This window comes from Lepidothrix coronata, unplaced genomic scaffold, assembly GCF_001604755.1.
Source record: "Lepidothrix coronata isolate B3197 unplaced genomic scaffold, Lepidothrix_coronata-1.0 Scaffold140, whole genome shotgun sequence".
NCBI classification, from domain to species: domain Eukaryota; kingdom Metazoa; phylum Chordata; class Aves; order Passeriformes; family Pipridae; genus Lepidothrix; species Lepidothrix coronata.
In genome coordinates, this window is record NW_016690320.1 from 1327764 (window position 1) to 1348167 (window position 20404).

Sequence of the window (20404 nt, forward strand, 5' to 3'; positions counted from 1 at the left end):
TTTCACTGAGATCTCTCAATTAAGCAACCTCAAAATAGTTCACCAGAGTCAGATGACAGGACAGTTTGGAAAAATGATCTGATTGCAACTTTTAAGAAAGCTGTAAAGAGAGGGTTACTCAAGCACCTTCACCCTAATTCAGCGAGAACTCGATCTGAACTCTCACAGCAGGACTTTGCAATGGACTGCTTAGTTGTTTAATGACAGCTAAATGTTCTCATGTAGCAGAAAGCAGGTGGGATGCTATAATCTGAGGCTACTGTGGTTTTCAGATAGATTTCAAATAAAGGCCATGTTGAAAAAAACCCCTATAATAACCTAACCAGAAAACCAGATCTTTTTCTTAATAAACATAAAATCTCAAACACTTTAACTTAGTTTGTAACATAATTTAGGGGTTAGATGTTTTACATATTTGCATTTTTTTCAGGCTCATAGATGAACATGGTGCTTAAAAAGCAATATAGAGCAAGCCTCTAAAAACCTTAACCCTTCAATCAAGTGACCAAAGAACAAGCATAGAGGAGAGATGGAAGACTGAGTCATGAGGAAAAAATTGCAAGTTCTCTGTTGCATTATCCATAAGGATTTATTTACTCACTTTTGTTATTTAAAATTGCCTTCTAACACACAGCACAGCATCAGAGGGAAGGGTCAGGCAAGTTACTGCTGTCTTTGAGAGCTTTAGATACTAAAGACAAGTGACAGTTGAATGTATCACTTGACTGCACAAGGCAATTCAGAACAGAGCTGAGCAGACTAAATGCTGCTTTTTACACTTGGGCACCATTTGTGGACAGTGGGAAAAGATCTCACCAAAAAAGTCTCACTAGAAAGCTGGTTAAGCACAACATCAGAGTCAGTTCAACATCACACTAAGTATCTACCCAGGATGCTCCAAAGTTTTTAGTCAGAGCCCCAGATTTCATAAAAGTATTCCAAGGATGTTGCTTTACACCAGGTCACTTCAATACACACTGGAATTGCTAATATTAAGAATGACACTCTAAAGTCCACTCTGTTAGTGAATGTTATATTATTTTGAATACAATCTAAGCACTGATCTCTCAAAAACTGTGTTCCACGTGATAATAAAGAAGATACTTCCCACTCCACCATTTGAAAATAATCTCCTTTTACCCTTTGGGAGGAGTAGAGGAAGGAGAGAGCACAGAAGGGAGTAACATTTATTATTTTTCTTCTGGTACCATTGGTATCTTCATGTGACATGTCCTGAAATATCTCTAGAAGCTCAGTCTTAAAAGACTAGCAGGAAACTAAAAAGAAAAGTGCCTTAAGTGGGAGGTAGTTCCATGCATGCAAACCAAGTTTTTTCCATCTTTGCATCATAAATAATTATTGCAATAAATTAGCACCCATGGACTATACACATACTGTAGAGGGTGTTATATGAGGAACTCCTATAATAGAACTACAAATTGTCTTAAATGCATTGAAAAACACAAAATATAATGAGCTTGACTTTAGAAAGAGATCACTGGTATCAGAAAATATTACTTGGACAATCTCTTATTAAATAAGTGCAATCTAAAGGTTAATATTAACCGATCATCTCAGGTACTATGGAAAGTCTAAAATACTTGAAATATTTATTAGAAATGGCACAACATGGAAAACAAGCAGACAGTTGTGCCTGTGTGTCACAGCTCATCTTCTCTAACAAAAATCAGCAGATATGATGTATTTCAGGTTATTTCTCTGATATGAGACTAATTAAATGGCAAAAGAATGATGATAGATATTCACACTATTTTTTTTTAATGATGACCTCATGAGAGCCACTGATTATGGTACTAATAATAAATATTAGTTTGAAATATTTTCTGACTCTACACGTAAACAGTACATTTCTGCTCACAGCCCATCCATTTTTGGATGGCAACCCCTGGGCATTGAGTGAGCCTTGTCTGTCTTCTCCCTCTGCAGACAGAGCAGCTCTTCAGAACCCCTGACACTCTGCTCTGCCTGACTCAGCCCCAGTTACAACTGGTCTGAAGTCACACGATGTTTTTGGTGTCTGGCTTAATTCAGGTAACTCCCACAATCAGAAAAATTCTCAGAAATATAACAGTTTTGAATCTCTGAAGACCATGTAACTCACTGAACAGTATCTCCCCCCTGCTATAATATAAAGAGCATATCATAATCTTGCTTTTCTTTCAGACCTGGCTTGAAAAAAAAAATAAACCACTGATTTTTTAGTTTCTATCCTCCCCTCAAGGCTTTAAATTTAGTAGTTGTAGTTCAACAAAAATGCTTGCATGTCAACATTGAAAATGTTTTGGGCAGTGAGTCACCACTTAGCAACTTACAACACAAAACCTTAAAAATGCATTTGCCTGGTACACTTAATTTTTACAGTAAAAGGACAAGTTTAGAATGAGTTGCATTCCAGAAAGTATCTAAACAATTCACCAGCACTTTTCTCTGTTTTTACTTTGGGCCCTGATAAGAACACATGAAAGAAGATAAACTTCAAAACAAGTAATTTCAGAAAGCACTATACAAAATCAAGAGAAAAAAGAAACAAACTAGAGGAAGGGTTGTTTGGTTTTTTTAAAAATCATTATTTCTTAAAAGATTGTATTAAATTACCGTTATCTAGGAAATTAAATTACTGCTGAGTATCCGTTGACATGGCAGCCCTATACTAACAAACACACTGCAGAAACCAGTATTTCAGAAACTGAAAAATTAAAAAATACAGATTTGTATAATAAAATTAACATCTTTCCTTTGACTTTTCATATTATAATTAAACTACTGTGCACTGTCTATTAGCTAAAGCAACTTCTGTCTTTCCCACAATACATTCCGATTTCCTACCAACATATATTTAAAATAAAGACTACACTTACATAATTATCTACTCAATTTAAATTTCTTATGTGCTCAGTGAAATTTAGTTTTGTGTCATCTTCCAAATATGTAGTATCTCATTTTTTTTTTGGGGGGTGGGGTAACATGTCATTTCACTGCAAGGCTCTATTCAGCAGTGAAACACAGAGAAACGGTGCTTAAAACCTGCAGCATCGCAATCATTGATTATTCACAGTAACTGCACTTAATTGCACAGATTGGTACAATGTTAATACAAATAAAATCTCTCTGCATTTTATTGTCTCCACTCTTACAGAAAAATTAAATGAAAAGCACTTGAAAAATACTGTTTGTTAAAATTAAAACCTTGCAAGAGGAATGAGAGAAATCTTTCATTCCCCAAAATGATCTCTTTACCTGGGTGATGCTACTAAATATTAAACATGTAGTGTAAGCTTTATTACTGCCTAGAATTACAGTAATAAATTACATGAAAATTGCACTGCTATGTGTTTTAGCTTCTCTGACATTTTAAATACATTTTTGTTAATCTAGCAGAAATCATCTGCTAGACTGTAAAGCCACCCTACATAACACGCAACTGTTAAAATGTAAATTGCCAAACTATTTTTAGCTGCTGCTGAAGGGGGAAAAAAAAAAAAAAAAAAAAAAAAGAAGGGGGGGAAAAGAAGAATATTCCTGGCCTCGGGAATAATGATTTGAGGCATTGTGTTCATTTTGTTTATCAAGCAGCTATTCAGCCTCTAGTGGGGCCCAAGTGCTTATGCAAGCAAAAGCTTTTAAGAGTGCCTGCAGCTGCAATCCTGGCTTCCAGGTAGGCTGCAGGTTCAGAGCACAGCTGCCCCAGGCTATCTACACTATCTCAGCTCCATCTGGAAGTACGGTTAATATAGGATTTCAGATCCCACTTTCTGTCTGTATCATCGTGAGCAGGGGGAGGGAGAAGGGAAAGAGAGGGAGGAGAGAACAGGGGAGATGCACGGACTAGGAGACACCATCCGTACTTCAGGCTCCACACAAAATAAAAAGATCAGCCCCATTTTGCTCCCACTATATTACGGTTGCCTGTGCAGTGTGTTCTATTCAGCCTATCCGGCTTTGAGTTATGACTCATCCAAGTGCACCTGCGCCCATGTGTTAAGTACTGCCAAATAAAAGCCCAACATCCATTTACACAACAAAGAGATGTATCCCGCAAGGCAGCGGAGCTTCCCCCTCCCCTCCTGTTTGTTCTGAGCAGGGGAAAAAATAATTCTGTCCTTCACTTCACTGGGGATTTTTCACTTCACGTGGATTTTTAAATGCAGATTCATTTATAAACAATTTTCTTCCTTTTAAGAATAAAGCATATTTAATACCACAAAACACCCCTATAGCATTAGATTATCACAGCCATTAATGATTTTTTCCACCAAAACCCTTCCAACCTTTTTTATCAAAGCCCTTTATTCTCGAAGGATAAATTTTCAAGCAAAGAGGGATCAACAAACTAGTTGCTTGAAAGCTTTCCTGATGCTAGGCTGAAGTTAGGAAAGGCTTAATGAAGGCTTTAAAATCCACCAGGGCTTCACAATGAACATCTGACTCGGTGATTTATGCATATTAATAACCTCAGTCCTACTGAGGCAAGCTGAGCTGTACATGTCCTCCGAATCTTAATGTCTTCAGCTCCACTGGGATTATTACAAATGTAAATTTCTAAGATTCTCAGCTATTAATCTCTGTCTGTCCTCCTGTTCAGCAACATAATGACTAATTAAACATCAAAAGACCTGTACAGGAGATCTTCTTTGACAGCTCCTGGCCCAGCTCTCTTCCCAAGAGAGGAATTCAAATGACAGGGACAAGTGGGTAGGAGCATATGAGCGAGCTACAAATCACTGCTATGAAATCTAAAAATTCCACATCAAATGTGTATTTAGTCCTGCAGAACCACTCCCAATTACCCAGCCTAGCTGTTCGTGTCCAGCACACAGCCCTCCTAGAGCTGAAGTTAAGGCATTTGTTTGTATGGCAGGTAAAGAGAGCACAATCTCAGCCCAGTTTTTTTACTATAAGTAAAAAAGTAGTACTTACAGAAGAAGGCAAACCAGGGGGCACCTTTCTTACTTTCTTTGTCTGTAGAGGATCTGTACACAGAAAAATAAGGTTTCAGCAGGTATCTACATTATAGGTGAAAAAGAATAAATAGCCACACTGTACAGTTTTTTCTTTCCATGATGAATTTATTTTCCAATTTCATACTTTTTTTCTTCTCTGTCAATGAGATTTGTCTTTCACATCAATACAAATATAATACAACATACCCATGTTCTTCTCTAAAATAAAGCTTTGCTGGATAGTTACTTTCAATTCTTTCCATAAGGAAAGCAGTTATTCCTAAGTACAGTAACACTGATCACCTCATACACTTGCTATGAAACAAAATACGGTTTTCAGATATACAGAGAGGAAAATGAGACTGACCAGCAAGAGAAATGCTTTCTTTTCTGCACTTCATAGTAAAGACAGAACTATCAAAAAGGAATTTCACACATTAAAGTATGACAAACTCTAAAAATACTAACATGATGTAAATTTTATAGCTTTTAGACTATACCAAGGTTGTAAATAATCAGCCAATCTAATGACCTAATTATTTTCTTTAAGTAGTAAAGGCCATACAACTCAAATTTGCACGTAATAGTAAAGTTGGAGGCATGATAGCTGCTTCCTTCTCCCAACAGCTATTGTAACCCCACAAAAGTACCCAGTGTGATGACCCTTCCCCTCAAGGGTGGGTCCTCACACCCAGCAATTTCACTGCCTAAATCAAGAATCTGAACCAGTTTAATCAGCAGCTAATAAAATCAATCTGAAAAGTAGGCCAGCAAATTAACTGATGTTTTGAAGACGAGTATCTGGCAAGATTTCCAGTTCTACAGTTGACCATCGAGTCTTCAATTAAAATACAAAATTCCTATTTTTCTAGTTTCATCCAGAACATATGACAAGGTAAAGGTGAGGTAAGGTGAAATATCTGCTGGATATCTTTACTTTGATCATTTCCCATAGAGCACACTCGAAAAGAAAAAGACTTCTGGAAGAGATATTTCCATTGCATTGAAAGTGTCACCTGGAGAGAACACTGGTTGGTTTTAATGCAATTTAGTATGGAATTTAATGAGAGCTTGTTATAATCCTGTCAGACAACTCCTTCTTGGGGATAAAATGGCCATAATTTGATTTTGTTTTAAATTCTCAGGCAGCAGGTTTGTAAAACTTAACCAGTCCATTAAAAATAAAAAAAAAAAATCACACATATTTTCTGAAGCTATTGGGAAAAAAGACCTGAGATTAAAGTGTGCTTCCTCCTCCTGACATTCCTGGAAAAACATTTCCAAAAATTTGTAACCACCACCAGCCATATCCCAGGTTACAATCCCCAGATTCAATCATGACAGAAGGAGGAATATCACACTGTTACCAGTTTGAACAGGTTTATACCCCTTGAGCTTCTCTTTTGAAGAAAAAACTGAATAATACTACTCTGAAAACACCACACTTCATTTTCTTTAATATCTGGAAAGTACCAAACTCCATATAGTTTGCACAAAAAACTGAGTCACATATTCAAGTATATGTTAGAAATCAGATTATATTTTTCAGGACTGCCTTCACACCATGATCTTTCTGCACATGTCATGAGCACTCTCTGCCCAACACCAAAGTCATGTTTAACAGACCCCTGTTACTCAAAACCACAGCAGATCACTACAATAAGTAGTTTTTCACTAGAACTGATTAAACACGGGCTAAAACATCATCATCATGTTAAAATGCAGCTCTTTTCTATTCAAGTTCAAACACCCTTTCAAGCAGTAAACAATTTCACTGAACTTCTTCACAGATGTGAAGAACTGCTGTGTTTGTTCTCATATTCTGAGCAACATGAATCCTCACAACCTTATTGATAAAGACAGACAACCCCGAGTTAAATGGTGGTTGACTTGACAGCAAGCTAAAAAGTTACACAGAGATGGTATTTTAAAATACATATATACACACATATAATAGAAGAGGAAATGGCCTCAAGTTGCCTTTCCCAAGGAAGGTTTAGATTCGGTGTTAGGAAAAATTTCTTCATTGAAAGGGTTGTCAGGCCCTGGAACAGCCTGTCCAGGAAGGGGTGGAGTCACCATCCCTGGAGGGATTTAAAAGACATGTAGATGTGGCACCTGGGGACATGGTTTAATAGTGGGCTGGGCAGTGCTGGGTCAATGAGTGAACTCAGTGGTCTTAGAGGTCTTTTCCAACATAAATGATTTGATGATTCTATGATATAGCTTTATAATTTATGATTTACCAAACCATTTCAAGCATGTTCAGGACTATTTTAGTGCCCAAGGAGTTTGCAATTCTAGTTAATATTAAAGTTACTTTGGAGAAGCAATTTGCATTTGATTAAAATCTTATTTGGGGTAAAGTATGGTTTGAGTTACATGGTTCCAACAAGCAAGATTTTTATTATGGAATAGAAGTGCTAAACAGAATGAGGGGCATTAAAAACTCAAACATATAACTAGAGAAATCCTAATGACCTATCATACTAAGACTGAAATATATGGCAACTAGAGTATAAGGTTATATAACTATATAACCAGATATATAACTATATAACCACAATATATGGTAAACTAGAATGTAAGGTTTCAGTCTCTCTTTTTTTACCAAAAATATTTTTTCTAATTTACACACCAATTATTCACAATAGTCTGACACAAGAAACTACAGAACATCTGGCTTGTTCTTGATTCTCTGGTTCAACAGAATTAGAGGGCTATAGAATATTACCACTGTCTATGACCAAGGATGAAAATTCCATTCACCTCTAAGTATCCCCAGAATAAAATACTAATAACTGTCATAGGATTATAACAATTTTTAAGCAAGTTCCTGCCTGCATATTTTGCAAGATAGTTTGATTTTAGGATAAGCTACTAGTCTCCAATTGCTAAGATCTTTAAAGGCATGTTGAACCAATTACAATGAACTATATATTGCCCTGAATAAAGTTACTTTTAGCATATAAAAGGATAATTGTTTCCCCTTTGTGTCCTTCCCCTACTAACTAATGGTAATGACCTCAGGGTCAGGCATTTCCAGGAGTTAATGATGGCACAGGTTAAGGGCACTCAGCTGGTCATCAGCTCCTATCCATCTGTCATTATTGCTTTTGCAATTAAGGGTTTTATTAGAGTTTCTTGTTTGTTTTGTAAGCCATACTGACCAGTGTTGAATCCAAGCTAGTGTCTCAGAGAAAATGTTGAGAATTCCAGTTTTTCTCTTATAGAGCAGTTTGGTGTAATTTCAATTGCTCCACCCAGAGCAATCTGCAGTATATAAAATCAACTGTCAAAGAAAATAATCAAGTCTGCAGAAAAGCATCATGAACAAAAGTTTAAAACCTGTCTATATTGCCTACCAAGAGCTGAGGAGTCATGAAGTGGTCTTCTGCGCTGATTTGTGCCAGAAAACGGGTAGTAGGGTGTTCCAGGTTTTCCAGAGGATGACAGCTGACCTGGACTTCCAAGCCCCATGTCGGACCGAAGCAGACTAGACTACAAAAATATAGAGAGAAAAGTAAAATTAAGCTTTATAACAACTCAGCTGTTGACATACCAGGCTAACAAACTATTAACCACACATACTGCTCTTGGCATTTATAGGAATTTACTGGGCTTTCAGTAAAGGTTTTAAACTTCAAAAAAAAGTTGACTTTTTAAAATGAGTGTTCAGAGTGTAATTCAGAAAGAAAGAGCAAGTTTGGCTGTGAGCCTCCAAAAAGCCATAACCATTTCAGTTGAAAACATCTGAAAGAATCAATTCATATTTAAATTTTAAACAAAAATCGTAATACTTTGTTTAGTTTGCAATGTAACACCTCTTCTATTACACAATATAAACATAATTGATAAAAACTGCGAAGAGTTTATAGTGTGACATTAGGTTTTAGCACATACTTAGAAATCCAGACTTATATTACATTCATAAAAACATGGAATAGAACAGTCCAAAAAATACCAAATGCAGACAAAAGAGATAAAAGAGTAGATTAACGAACAGAACATGAAAAATTATGATATTTTAAAAACTTGAAACTAACAATGTAATTGAACCCTACCTCTTTTGTTCCCTTTTCGTCCCATGAATACAAAAACATTCTAAACACTTAAAAAAGCACTATATATTGCTTAACCTCACATTATTTGGATTTCCTCTGTGAAACTGAAATGAATGCTGGTGATTTAGGAGAACACAGTTTTTCCACAGTTGATGCTATGCTGAGCATTGTTTTAGTCCGAAAATCCTGACTTGGAGTGAAACCCACAGAACTGTTTGTATAAAAAACATTTGTACCAGGTGGCAAAAATGTGTTCACTGCACTTCACCCCAGCAGTTGAATCCAGCTTTCTCATGGAGCTGCAGCCACTCTGCACTGCACACACCTTTAATGTTTGCCAAATTGGACAGTGTTGGATCACCATGGATCCAGCAGCCTTCAGAGGGCAAGAGATTTGATTTCTTCATACGTGATCATTCCATAGTGCAGTGTTCCCATCACAGAGGGGCCAAGCAGGGCTGTGGGATGGCAGGACAACAGGGATGTTCTTCTCACATTCATCTGCACTGACATTTCATTGTCAGGGGATGCTAAGACACAAACTCTTGACTAGAGTAACTTTTATTTTATTAATCAAAAGCCACCCTAGTTAAAGTTTCTCCTTCAGCCCCACTGCTCCCAAGCCAACATTCCTCCTCCCCACTCCCAACAACAAGCCCTCAGGTTCCCAAGGCTGTCACACAAGTCCACTTTGGGCTGGATTATGGCAGGAACTGCTCCAGTGCTGTTTGCCTTCCAGGGCTAGAGCAGCCCACTGGAACAGGAGCACAGGCCGTTGCTCCTGGCTCTCCTCTCCTTTCCTTCTGAGGCCTAATTCCCTAATTTATAAACAAATGTACTTTTTGGATTACATTCTATCCTTCAAGCTGGCTCTTTTGGTGTGACGACTTGTGAAAGGTGAGACTAACTCAGCTCTCAGGAAGGTACTAAAACCCTTCTACCTTGCAACGCAGTGGGATTAACAGAAAAATCCAGAGTTCATACAGAGTTACAAAATACATACATAAAATAAGCATTTTTCCAGATAAATGGTTTTGCATCATATCACTACTGAAATGTCTTTTACTTGTTTGATGACTAATTTGAGCATGAGAAATCTTATATTCTAATTGAATAGAGTGGGATGTGAAAGAGTCACCCCACTACAAAGTAAAGGAGGGCCCAAAAGTGTTAACTATTCCATACAGAAGTTTGAAGACCAAAGTTAATTATTAAAAATGTTACAGCAAATAAATAGCTTCCTCTCAGCTCAATTTTTTCACTGTTATTCTTACAATAAAACAGCCTTTGAGTCAGAATTGTTAATGTAGAACTCATTCTGAAATGAGATACTCTGGTAGGGAGTGACAAAAGTATACAGCAAATGCATGGAAAGGGAAATCTGCCTGCAGTCTGTTTCAAGGTTTGCTAATTTTGCCTTTTTCAAATAGTTGAGATTTTATTGTTTTGCAGAAAACATCAAGAACATCAGAATATTTGGCTTACCCAGTATAAATCTGAATTTAGCAAAGATATTATTCTAAACATTTATTTCAGTCCTAGTGGTGAACACTGTGCAGGAAACCCAGGCAATGTTTTGTGAAGAGCAGCTCCTCCAAACCAACACTGTCCAAAAGAAGTGACACCAGTTCTGCACTCAGCTCAAGACCTGACATTCTTGACCAAGAACACCAGGACTGAAGGAAAGTTTCTTTACGTAGCCTGTGGGTCAGGGAGGCAATATTGTGATAGTTGTCACTTCAGGTAGCTGATGCCAGGTCCCAGTCACAGGCCCCACGGACCTCTGGAGTGGGATGGTCCTGCCCCACTCGCTCAGAGCTGCTGTCAAACACCATCAGGAGCTATGTCCCATTCACATTAAAGATAACCCCCCCTGCTACCCCCCAGCACCTCCTCCTGATCCTTGGCAGGGATTCTGGAAGCACTATGGGATCCATACAGATGCCTCCGATAAAAGGGATGTGAAGGTCCTTAGTTCCTCTGTTCCCCCATTCATTAGGAGAGGGGGGGAGAGATTACAAAAAAAAAAAGAACCAATCAACCAAAAATCCAACAAACTCATCAGTAGAAACTTTTAAATTCATTTCCACGAAGTCATTCCAAAAGGCAAGGATCTATATCTTTTCTAGACTTGAACTCCAACCTTTACTCCATGACATTTGCCACTCTTGCCCTTGTCCTAAGCATTCCAGTTCATGACATTTTCACTGGGCCCTGAATTTCAAAGCAGGCTGGCTACTACAACAGCATAAACTTGGTGTATAAGTAATATAATACATACCCAGTAAATCTCAAGATGTGCAACAGACTCTAAAGAAGTTTTCTGATCTATACTATGTTTGGGTAAGAATGTTTTATTAAAAAAAAAAAGAAAATTAAAAAAACCCAAACAAAACAAAACTACAATGCTCTTCTACCATTTATACAATCAAATGAAGCATCTGTTTAAAATTTTATAATTGTTCCTCAATCTTCCAAAACAATATAAAAGTAGATGTCATTAGTTCAGCTCATTGATTTTTCTGCCCGTTTGAACCAATTCAGAAGCAATATTGATTAGGACTGATCCTTTCCTAAGGGCACCTGATAAAGAAAGGAATACAAAAATACCACTGAGGATAGCAAAAAAGCTTTGCATTATCAGCATCAGGCTTCTCCTGACTAAGTGCCCGAGGTCCCTGCACAAGGCAGATCACTTACATATGTAGTTAGCAGCGTTCTCCACAGAGAACCTTCACGCTCACTCTGAACCTCATCTGCCAAGCACGGATCCAATTACTAAAGAATAATCAATGACTGGTTATTCTCCTGAACGCTGTCGAGTCCTTGTCTGTATTACTGCTGTAAATAAACAGGCATCAGCCTTCAAAATTTGCCTCTTTGGATCTTATCATGCATATTGCTGGTTTCAAGAAGTTATTTAAAGCAATTTTTTTCCATAAGGAATGAGTGTTCGATAACCAACTTTAAAAAAAAATAATAAAAGAAAAAAAAAGGCTTTTATTACAGTCAACTAAGAATGCAGCAAGCCTGATTCCAAAGAGAACAGAGTAAAAGAGGTAAACATGACTGCTTTACTTTTCAGATTTATTCCTTTCAGGGAAACCAAGGAATAGTTTTGACACCCTCAGGGAAAATGGCATGGCCTGACCCAAATAGGAAAGGCTTTCACAGGGGCCACTATCACAGCAAATGCTTTAAAGGGATCACTTTCCTAAAGAGTATTCTCATAAAAATTAAACACAGAGGAGTCATCTATTCAAGCACTGCCAGGGTGAGGTGGGTGAAAAAGAGTCGTATCTCCTGCGAGGGGTGTATTTATGCACCTTTGTCGCAGAAAACAAGTAACTTTGCATGGCAGCTGCACTTTGGTGCAGGCAGAGTCAGCTTCCATTCAAACTAACAAGCCAATCAACCTCATGCTTATACCAAAATTACATGCCTGAGATAAAAAAAGCTCCTCAGTCAACTTATTTTAAAATGGTTTTTAAAGTGATTCTTTCGAAGAATTTAAGAATAAAAGAGAGTTTGACTAATTTGGAAGTTTTCTTTTCCCCGGGCCAACTCTATGAATCTTTAGATACAATTTGATGCCAAAACACTGCTCTGCCTTCAATGATCTTCTAGGACACCAGCCAGCAGAACTCTAATATGTTGGTAAACATTTCTTTCATTTTCTTACTTTGATATAAAAAAAAAATGTGGACAAGTAAAGGCCTACAGATGTCCTTAGGTAATATTCCTTGCAGCTCTCTAGCCTTTAGGGTATATGTAGAGAGGAAAGCCAAGCTATCCTGCAAAATACACAAAGTTTTAACAAACACACTCCATGCACTACACAAATAAAGCTTTACCTTTTCAAAAATGTATTTGCTACATCAGTCAGCCTTGTGCTTCTTGGTCTAAATCTTGTTCACGTGCTTTTTTTAAATACAAACATTGGCAAATGCTTTAAGAACTCAGATTTTCCTAGTGCAGCCATAGCCAAACTATGCAATAGTTTCATCCAAATACAACTGTGTGCCTTTACATTATTCATTATTTTCTATCAAAAGAATAATACGGTTGAGAATAAAAGCATTAGCCCATTATATGCAACTGATTATGACAGGCCCATTATGCTGGCATAATAAGGCAGGCTGCTTTGGCAGTGAAATGAGAGCTGCAACCTACCAACTGCAAACTTAGATCTTGAAATCCTCCCCAGCAGTCAAACAGATTCAGCTAGATTTGATTTTTCCTGGTTTTTTTCATTACCTTCCTTTTCATAAAGTTTATGCTTTGAGTCTTAGTAGTCAAGCTGTCCCTGTTTAAAGCAGAAAAAGTGCCTAGAGGTTAAAAAAAACCCAACTGAGCATTTAGTTAAAAACTGGGAGCTTGGATACTTTACAAAATAATGCAATGCAACACCACCCATCTCAATCAGATGCCTCCATTACCCCACCACGGCCACGGACAAACTCACTGGGCATTTCTGTGTTCCTCAGAACCACACAGAGCAGATGGCAAGTGCATTCCTTGCCTTACTGTACACTTGAAATGGTGCCCTGGGTAGAGCACAAGTTTCATGTGCATGTCCTTTCACTCAGGGAGCTGTTTGGATGACTTAGAGCACGTCTATAATGTGTCTCTAATTGCCTTATAGGGAAATTTGCATAAGACAATTTAAAAGAATGTAAGGAAATGGAAAAGTCAAACTCTGCTAAACTTGCAAAATCGCACAGCTAAGTTGTATATTTTGCTACTGTGTTTCCAAAGGAAAATCTAGCACAAAATTAAAACATTCACAAGTAATTGCTCTGTGAGATCCTCGTACAGCACAGAGGTTTGGGCTGCAAAAATACCATTCACTCGAGTTCCACGTCATGCAGCTTAAGCCAAAAATATAATAAGATATAAAGTGTTGCATTTCACTTTACTCAAGTCTCCAATCTTTGGAAACTGTAATGAATATGCACTACAAAATAGGAGCTGGATTTGGAAAAACACTGACATATGATGTAAATTCATTTTAAATTTAAATTTTAGAGATATGTTTGCAATTATCAGCATGTTGTTAAAGAATCTCATCCTGAGAATATCATCAAATAGTAATGTGAAATACAGTGTTACCATTTTGAGAACAAAGGGACTCTGAATGAGTAATCAATAGCAACTGGCAGAAAATGAGGCATTAATTATGATCCTCTCTAGTGTTTTGTCTCAAAAAAGGTTTCATTAAATATATTGTGCTAACCTGTACATCTTCAAGCCATTACCAATAGATTTGATCAAATACATTTTTGGACTGTTTCTGGAGGAGGAAAATATCAGAATCAGAAAAACCAAAACAACATCTAAAGTATTATATGATAACTTGAGCTTTTTTTCTTGATCAATTTAAAGGAAATGAGGGGCTGCTAATAAAACATCTCAGGAGAGGATCATCTAACAACATGTTGATAATTGCAAACATATTCCTCATTTAAAAAAAAAATACTTAGATCTTATAATCTCAATGTAGTCTCTCGAAAATTTAATTATCATCTCCTATACCTAAAGTATCATGCAGGTTTGAGAAGATAATGACAGTCATCCATCAACTGCATCCTGCCAGTGTAATCAGGCTAATCTAGCTCACTGGATTAAAAACCAGCTACCTAGGGTACTAAATACTGAAGTGATGCCACATCACAAACAAAATAACATTTAGTTTTACTGTCTTTCTGATTATTGTTAACGCTGATGAATATCAAGTTATCAATATATTCTCTTCTTACACCAAAGCTTTTCCAGATCACCATGAGCTGCTTATTCATGTGTGTACTAAGCAGAATCTGCTACTATGGCAAATTCTGTTTATATGTAAATATACTGGGACTGAGCACAGGGGCAGAGGAGAGAGAAGAAAGAAGTTTATTCAGAATTACATATACGGGGTTTTCAAGCAGTCAGAAGAGTAAAGATTAAATGCGAAGGGAAGGAAACATTTTCTATTCTTTCTACATCTAAAGGGCTTTAAAGCACCTGATTAACACACATATTTTGAAGAGTCCCTTCCTTCTCTTCTGCAATACTGGCTTCCCTGCACTGATAGTGCCTATTGGCAGGACTACAAATTCTGTTTTACGCTTCTAAAGCAGCCCCCTGCTGCTGTTGGTGTCCAATCCCGGAGGTTATGCTGGCTCAGCTTGTCTCCGTTCATCCCCCCGGGCAAGGTATTTTCGCCTTGCTGACTGAATTGGAGGAAGGCATTACTAAGCATTGTGATTACAGGTCAGCCACCCCTCCCTTTGCCTTTGAATCTTCTCGCTACATTATGAAAACAGTAATTTGAACAGCTTCCTTACTGTGATGATACAAAAGCAGGTTTTCAGAGAACTCCAAAATGTAGAAGAGAAGCTGCTGAGGGCTTATTCATCTACTTTTTAATTTTTTTGGTACCAGCCTCGCAGTTTTTCTCCATGATTTCAAGATATAAGCGCGAGGAGTCAACATTATAATAAAAGACTTCCCACTACATCTTATTTACAGAAGTCAGACTACAAAGGATACTATAAAACTCAAATTATCCTTGCATCTGTTTCTCCCTCTGCATCTTCGGCAAAACGATTTAAAAATATTTCAGACCATTGGTAGAATGTTTCATGTATCCAGTACTGGGAGCTGTACATCTCTCCCACACAACCAAGAGAAAAATCTCTCTCGCTCTTAAGCAGCAAGTCAGAAAATGTGTAACATGATGAGGGTTCATTAATATAGCAACCAGATAATTGTTAGGGCTTAACATGGAGGGCCCATATGTTTTCACATATGATCAAGTGAGAGCTCAGTTCAATACCGGGGGCTAAGAAATGGATAGACACACCCAGGAAGTATCTTAGGCTAGAATCAAATCCCCCTAATAAATGTTGTCCTTCTCTCCCTGCTCTTCAGAAACCTGTGCCATCAGGAACACTAGCATCTTGAAAAACACTCCACAACACAACTGAAATGAAAGCAAGTTGGATGGTTTAGCTCCACAAAAGAGGAATCAAAATTGGTCTTGTGCTTCTTTCCATCCCTGACTGTCTGCCTAAACTCGAGTCTCCCCCAGCCCATCCCAGGAAGCAAAGTAGCAGGTTGCCTACACCACTCATCTCCTCCTTCCCAATTCTACTCTTGGCCTGTATTCTTTCTGAGAGCAGTTATCTGTGCAGATGTGAAGTTTAGGAAGGGACTTCATCACCTATGAAGTAAGAGAGGAAGGTAAATGGGGGCTTAGCATACTAGAGTAGTTACAGACAAAAGGAAGAAACACTTAAAGAAAATCCAAAGGGCAATCCAGCTCATTCAGACAGACAGGCATGGCTGGGAGGACAGAACTGAGCTAATATTTTCCCCATCCTCCACTAATACCATAAATTTGTAATTGAGAAGCACCCAGCTCTGAGGCAGCCAGATTAGCTGGACACAAACAGTAATTCACCACAGAAATTATATCTGCACTCCATGGTGTAACATGCTTTTTACTTCCTCAGGCAGCAGTGTGCAAGATACCATATACTGATTTACAGGATATTCATAACCTTAAACAAAACTAAACACAATCAAAAAAATAAAGGTGGCAAGAAAATTTGCCAAACCTAAACAGCGTGAGAAAGAAGGGCAAAGACAAGAAACAGTTTGTCTGGTAAGACATTCAAAATGATTCCTTGCAGAACTGCTCCCCCTTTATAAATAGCATCCCTCCTCCAACTAGAACGAATTCCTAACACCTGCTACCCGCTCCAGTCCGGGGGGAATGTCTTCCCTGATTAACTTCAGGTGGTCACCTCCAGCTTGATACCGAAAAAAAGAAATCTAGCCTGTGCCCAGCACATTTTTACTTTCTAAAAAGGTTCTGCAGGCTCCTTATCTGCTGAGAGACAGGAGATATTTTCCCAATAGCACAATAAGTAATTCATTTCTAATAAATCATGATCAAGAGGAACTTAATATTGCTTGATTCTACACGAGAAGTAAAATGAAGCAAAACAAAGTGAAGTTCTGGCGTTCCATCTGCCCTTAAACTATATATCCCTCTCCCCATCCCAATCTTTTAAGATGGTATCAGCTGGCAGAATCCAGAGTCACTGCTTCAGTTAACATTCTGTCAGCCTTTCCTTCGGCAGCTGCATTTCTTAGAGATTGAGAGCTCAGCTGTAAAAATCTGCTTTGGGGAGACACCTGATATCAAAAGTGTCAGAGAAGAGGAGATTAAAAAGAGAAAATTTAACAAATAAAGTCAGTTTGTCAGTTTTAAAGTTATATTGCTATTAAAACCCACACACATGTAAAAGCCTTAAAATTTTTTATACTTCCATAACTCAGTATTGCTCAGATTTAAATAGACATTATGTTCTCTAAACTGTTGCTAAAACTATGTGAGGAAGAAAAGCAACTGGTGCCACTGCTTGTCATCTTTCTGAGGCCCCACAGAGAGGAAAGGTCCAGAATCTCATACAATTTTCTGCCTCATTGGAAAGATCCATCTGAAGCATCTTCAAACACACACCTGCAGTGAGGAGGAAGAGCTTCCTTGTTGCTGTTTAATAGACTCTGTTAAATAGAAACTTTAGCAAACATCCTTGGAGCAACTGCAGAGAATGCAGCTATTGGGGGCTGCACCTGCAGGAAGGCTTATTTGGATGCTTTCAAACCCATTTAAAGAACAGCCACATTTTAAAATACAATGTGCTACAAATACCTTTTTCTGCTCTGACTCTCACATTCCAAGTAACATCTCGGCTGTCAGATACCACTAAAACACTACTGTGCCCCACTAGTCACAATCATTCATTTCTTCCACTCTTGTCACTTCCAAGTGTTTCGTTCTTACAAAACTTGTATTTCCAATTACATTTTTCATACTGTTCTTGACTTGGTCGTTTTTGTCAGCAAATCTCATTTCTGCTTCCCACATACATTTTTATACGCTCTCACCTCCTAACACTCACGTTTTTGTCTCCATGCTTATTCTTCCAGCTGTTACCTGATGCTTTACTAAAAAATTTAAATCAGGTAATCTTCTCCATTACACTCTGTAAGTGTCTTACAATTACAGTTTATGAGCATATTAAAAATACTTTTAGGTTGGTGCTGTTCAGTTCTATTAATTCTTCTCTATGTATTAAGCTGGTATCTAGATCCTACTATAGATATTTTCACTTTTGCTTGAGTAATCCTCAACATCCTACCAGTAACATAAAAAAAAGTTGCCATTTTTGCCCATGCACAATATGAGCAAGGTTTTCTCTTCTCCCTAGACAGCTCAAACTTCTGGAATTGTACTCTTATTACACTTCCTTAGCCTGTGAGATGGCTGTTAGAGAGTGTACTCTGAGATAACACTTGCCCCAACGTTGCAGATTTGAATTCTGCTCAAACTGCTCTAAAGTCTCTTTAAATTTTAAAGAGGCAAATTACTGACTATGCAAAGGCAAAGTAACATACACTTGCAAACATTTCTTTTGCTAAAGTGATCATTTGTTAAATTGCCCAAGAAATTGGTGCTAAAGGCATTTTTTGGGTTTATTTCAAAAGTTTTTAAAGTGTTTGTTAAGAAACTTTTTTTTTTCACAAAAACATCCCCAAACTTTTTAGTCTGTGAAGGATGTAACAACCAATAAATACAGTTGTTCATGCTATAATTTTATTCTTTAATACCAAATTTGCAGACAAGATACAAACTTTTAAAATTCCACATTAAATTGTGAAGAAAGGAGAAATTGGTAAAGTCTGAAAAGCTGTCTGAAATCATGTCTTAGTATGTTTACTTGAAGCATATTCCCATAAGGAGCACTAAGTGTGGTGCTAATGTGCATAAAATCTTACTGTCATACTGCAAAATTCAGGCTAATTTAATAATGCCTGATGTGCATTACATCATATTGCAGTGATGTAATAATATGTTGCTAAATGAGTCACCTCCCATTAACTTCAGGGCAACAGCAGAGTTGATGGCTAGTGAAGGAAAAATGGTGCAGCAATATTACTGGAAATATGGATGGGCCATCTTTCTACTGGATTTCTTTTTCATCTAAAAAAAAATCAAGATTCTGAAGGAACCTTAGTTATTACCAATATACACAAAACTTATATAACAATAGCAGCATAAATGAGTTAAAAATCTATCTGCCACTAAATAAAATATATGTGGTGTACAGATTATCATATAGATTCTTCATATGCTCTCTGTGTAGTACCATATATTCCATGGAATATGTCTATATATCATGTACTATAGAGTAGTAAATATTTTATACAGTATTATATATATATAATTGTGCATAGTCTAAGTGAAATGTATTTAGTATAATCAATCCATAGCTCCCTACAGCATTCAAGTCTACTATAGATTTACCATCAAAGTTTTTCTACGTGGATTTTGTAACTTTTCCTGTGTCCCACCATCATGCAGAACACAGAGATTAGTGAGTTAGAAAAATAAATAAAGATATGTCTCTTCGTAGAAAGACTACACTTTAAATCAAAAGTGCTGAATGCCTCTGAAGTTCTTGCCCAGCATCCATTACATTTAGTAGTTGATTCTATCTCCTTTCCCACACATGGGATAGCGTGCAGACTTGAAATTATTATGAAGGAAGGGTAAATGTGCTATCTCCACATGGCAGAAAATCCATAATGTCTATTTTTCATGCATGATTGTTTAGAATGAAAATAGAATGTTAAGGGGATAGTCACCAACAATTTACTGTCTTGAGCCCAGAGATGCCAGTGGGGAGAGACTGTGCCAGGCACACAAGAACAGGCACACAAGAACAGGCACTGGGAGGCTGAAGGAGCAGCCCCCCCTCTCTCCACCAATTATCCAGGGCCCTCACGGGCTCCTGGGGATAAAGTTCGCCTCTGTGAAGACCCACAGAAACAATTAGAAGAATTAGTGTAACAGCTACACATGTACTGCACATTTATCTCCATTTCAGTTTGGAAATAGTGCAGATTCCTGGCTTTCTTCGAGCTCAGACCTGTCAGAGCCACGAGCAGGGACAGCTGGGTACCTTTTGATGACACTGGAAATGGGAGTCGTGCATTCAGTATCTGAAGTCTAATCTTGTTTCCTTTACATAAGCAACAGCTTTCAGTACTAGATGGCACAAATGTGAAGAAAATCTCCTATTACAAGAAGTTTTCTGAAAGTTTAATCTTTACCTGATTTGAGATTTGTGGAAAGATGCCCTTCCCAAATCTGCAATTACAAGGCCAACAGCAATTGTGGAATCCCCCACAAAAATCACAAACCACCAGGCTCCCTCCAACTCAAAGACACAAATAGAGACTTTGTGTCAAGCCATGTAGCATTGCATTTCATTCTGACAGCAAAACAGAGTTTTTATATTTCATCTAAGAGCTGTCATT

At 37.6% G+C, this 20404-nt stretch overlaps 1 protein-coding gene across 11 annotated transcripts in view; it reads right to left on the reverse strand.

Moving 5' to 3' along the window:
• TCF12 (transcription factor 12) overlaps positions 1 to 20404 on the reverse strand; it is a 162811-nt gene that overhangs the window by 46621 nt on the left and 95786 nt on the right. For all 11 annotated transcript variants that reach the window (XM_017827490.1, XM_017827493.1, XM_017827489.1 and 8 more), the window contains 2 exons: positions 8327 to 8462; positions 4939 to 4991 (listed from right to left, as the gene is read on the reverse strand). In XM_017827490.1, coding sequence (XP_017682979.1) covers positions 4939 to 4991; positions 8327 to 8462 — 189 coding nt within the window. The remainder of the gene's footprint in view (positions 1 to 4938; positions 4992 to 8326; positions 8463 to 20404) is intronic.